General features: G+C 53.5%; 1 protein-coding gene across 1 annotated transcript; it reads right to left on the reverse strand.

Annotated features, from left to right (window-relative positions):
* Positions 1 to 928: 928 nt before the first annotated feature.
* On the reverse strand, positions 929 to 1,450 carry LOC123106336 (auxin-responsive protein SAUR36). Its single transcript, XM_044528535.1, has one exon. The coding sequence runs from the start codon at positions 1,396 to 1,398 to the stop codon at positions 970 to 972; it is 429 nt and encodes a 142-aa protein (XP_044384470.1). The 5' UTR covers positions 1,399 to 1,450; the 3' UTR covers positions 929 to 969.
* Between the last annotated feature and the right edge of the window lie 377 nt (positions 1,451 to 1,827).

The following is a 1,827-nucleotide window of genomic DNA, read 5'->3' on the forward strand; positions in this document are numbered from 1 at the left end:
TGCAACGACGATGCCCGAGAAGGGAACGACGTCCGAGACGCCGCCATCGTCCGCCAAGACCGCAGTCAGGCGCGATTTTCACCGGAAGTCATGTCGTCCCGATCTCGCAGCTGGCTGGAACCGAACGGAGCCTTGCCACGAAGACGAACACCGTCGTCGGTAATCCGGCGGAGATCCTTCATCTCCTCACTGGTCCCTCCATGCGTCGCCGGTCGGCGGAAGGCCACCCCGCGGCGGATCCGATCGGGGCGTTGGATCCGCAGTCGTCGCTGTCACCATCTCCGCACAGATCAGCCACCCCGCCGGATGGGGCGCTGCCACCGCCGCCGTCCACAGGGCCGTCGCTCCGCCGGCTTATGGCGCACTGGCCACCGCCGCACGGCATGGGATCGCCGCCCCAGCCGCCGCCTTCGGATCTCACAAGAGGGGCCGCCCCTGCCGCCTCAGATGAGATCGCGCTGCATCCACCCGCCCAGGTGCCTTCGGCACCGGGCCCGCCGCCACCGCGGCCCACGCCGGCGGCAGAAGGAGGGGGAGGGGGAGGCCTGCGGTGCTAGGGTTGAGGGACCCCTGGCGTCGCCCAGGGGGAGGCGACGCCAGGGGAGGGGAGGGGAGGAGCATTTTATTAGTAAATCCCATTTGAACGGATTTATCAAATTGGGGGATATTATTGCTTGGCAGTTTTTTAAGCTCATTCATGAACATTTCTCCTACCCACTAAACATTTCTTTGTAAATTTCTGAGTCTGAGGCCATGTAACTGTGCAGAAGAATATGTTAACCTTTTCTGTTCAAGTCCTAAAAGCGACCGGTCATTTATCTCCATAGAAATATATACTCTGGAGGAACGATGTTTGTAAACATTTTCCGATAATCGGTTGCAAAACTAAAAGTCTCTGCATAGAACATCCTCTTTCCTGTTTCCTACATCAAACTACTTTACATACAAAAGTACAAAACATAATGACAATTAGCAACTACAGACAATAACATGCTGGCTAACTCCCACAGGTGGAGCTGCATAGTAGCATGACATCACCATGGAGCTAAGGAACACGGCCTCCATCTCAGCAGAGGCCCTTCTCCTGAGCAAGGACATGGCGTACTCCATCACCATGGCGTCACAGGGCAGCTTGATCCCTCCTTTGCTGCCCGTGAAACCAAACACCTCTTCGGACATCCGCAGGAGCTCACTGAAGACCACCGTGCTAAGGTATGCCAATGGCACCTCGAACCGTCTCCCATCAGTGGTGTACATGACACAGTGGCCCTTTCCTGCCACTGCTGTTGAGCACCATTCGATTTCTGTTGTTGCCGTTGTGGTAAGCCGCTTCCTCCCGAGAGCTGCTACCCTCTGCCACTTCTTTGCTAGTTGAGCAATTCTCTTGGCGTTGATCATGGTTGGTTCTTTTTGGCTGGGAGTTGGAAACTCTAGTTGAGTTGCAAATGCTTTGTTTGTGGATGAAGCGATGCTGTTTTGAGGCTACTGGACCAATAATTTATAGCTCGGGATATGATCCCTGTCAAGTGCCATTGATGATTGGGCAAGGGGACAAGGCCACGAGGTTTATTTGTGCAATGCTGCAAGAGGATCAGTGAAATATTATTGGGATTATGTATTTCTATGGGCCAAATGTTTGGTGCATGATGGGTACTGCCATAGTGGCACGTCTGGTGGATAAGTGGCACGAGGACCCCATGCAAACAGGGAATCATTGTGCAATGAGATATTGGCAGACAAAGCCTTGTGCATGCATCTTGGGTCCATCCTTTTTATGGATGGGCTACATCTTATTTGGAATCTTCTGTTATGAGAGTGAAACTGTCA

Source organism: Triticum aestivum, chromosome 5A, assembly GCF_018294505.1.
Source record: "Triticum aestivum cultivar Chinese Spring chromosome 5A, IWGSC CS RefSeq v2.1, whole genome shotgun sequence".
Lineage (NCBI taxonomy): Eukaryota > Viridiplantae > Streptophyta > Magnoliopsida > Poales > Poaceae > Triticum > Triticum aestivum.